The following is a 1,387-nucleotide window of genomic DNA, read 5'->3' as shown; positions in this document are numbered from 1 at the left end:
AATATAGATACTAAAAAAAAAGTCACTTAATATAAATATATAATATTTTAATATTAAATTAGAAGCTGAGTGGCAACCTTATTCTTTAGCTTTTGACAAAGCTAAATTGATTTTATTATTTTTAAACAATAATTATTCCAAACAAGGCCTCCCGCCTCTAAAATCTATATAAGGATTTAAGGCAAATTTCAATAGAGCATCATAGAAGGAAAAACTTTAGATATGCACCTTAAAATGGAGTCCGATCTTCATCTTTCTCTCTCCCCCAGTTTCAACAGTTATTGCAATGTTAATCTCGCCATTGTTGATAGAGTTGTCAATGAACTCAAAACACATTCCAATTCAAAATTCCAAAATTCATCTCCAGCACAAGAACAGAAAGATCAAATCTTCAATGATTTCGAGTTTTCCTCTATTTCTAGAGATTCCATTTCCTCTCCAGTTTCCGCTGAAGACATCTTCCATAACGGCCAGATCCGTCCTTTATTCCCAATTTCGAAACAAGATCTGTACTTTAGCGTCGACGAAGTAAAACCCGATTGTAAAAAGTCCTCAGTTAGAAGGATTCCGCTAGGCCAACTTTTCAGCGAAGATCGAGATCCTCCACCGTCATCTTCTCCCGAGAAGGAGAATGAAGATTTCAAGGCTGTTTCCATGGATCGAACATCATCATCAAGTAGGAACGAGAAGAGATGGAGGTTTCGTAATATCCTACAGCGGAGCAATAGCGAAGCGAAGGAAAGTTTCGTCGTTGTATCTCCTAAGCGTAGTCGATCGAAGAACCAGAACTTTACTCTTGAATCGCCGAAAGCGAGTGTGGATAAGCGCAGAGCAAAGTTTGGTAATGTTGAAGCCGTGACATCGTCGCCGCCGCAAGAGGCCGTATTACATTTGAGGAATAGACCGGGGAAGGAGGCGGATCGGAGGCGATCGTTCCTTCCTTACAGGCGAGACTTGATCGGTTTCTTTGCTAACGTTTATTGATGGATCTCATCTCTCTAATCTACATCCTTTCTTTCCCCACTCATTTCAGTCTTTTCTTAGCGGAAAAATCATTTATTTTTTTGAGTTTGATGTGGTAGATATTGTAATTGTTTAGTCAAATGAATGTGTTCTTGTTAGAGATTTAAAAAAAAAAAAACTTATATATAAGTATTTTTAGTTTTACTTATTAAATTTATATGATTATATATATATATATATATATATTGAATTTGAATTTGAAAAATAGATGCTAAATATATAATGGATGTTTACTTATCAAAAAAATATATATATTATAAAAAACACTATTAAAACAATATAAAACAAATAAAAATAAATGTCTTACATAAAAAAAAATCAATGATGCTCAATTTGTAATTATATTAATCATATACATAGTTTA

The 1,387-nt window shown here is 33.7% G+C and overlaps 1 protein-coding gene across 1 annotated transcript; it reads left to right on the top strand.

Moving 5' to 3' along the window:
- Positions 1-234: 234 nt before the first annotated feature.
- Positions 235-984, top strand: LOC124930123. The gene has a single exon (XM_047470484.1). It carries the CDS (start codon positions 235-237, stop codon positions 982-984), a length of 750 nt encoding a protein of 249 aa, XP_047326440.1.
- The last annotated feature ends 403 nt before the right edge of the window (positions 985-1,387 follow it).

This window comes from Impatiens glandulifera, chromosome 3 (assembly GCF_907164915.1).
Source record: "Impatiens glandulifera chromosome 3, dImpGla2.1, whole genome shotgun sequence".
Classification (NCBI taxonomy): Eukaryota; Viridiplantae; Streptophyta; class Magnoliopsida; order Ericales; family Balsaminaceae; genus Impatiens; species Impatiens glandulifera.
Note: the sequence above shows the minus strand (reverse complement) of the source record. Positions and strands in the feature narration are given on the sequence as shown.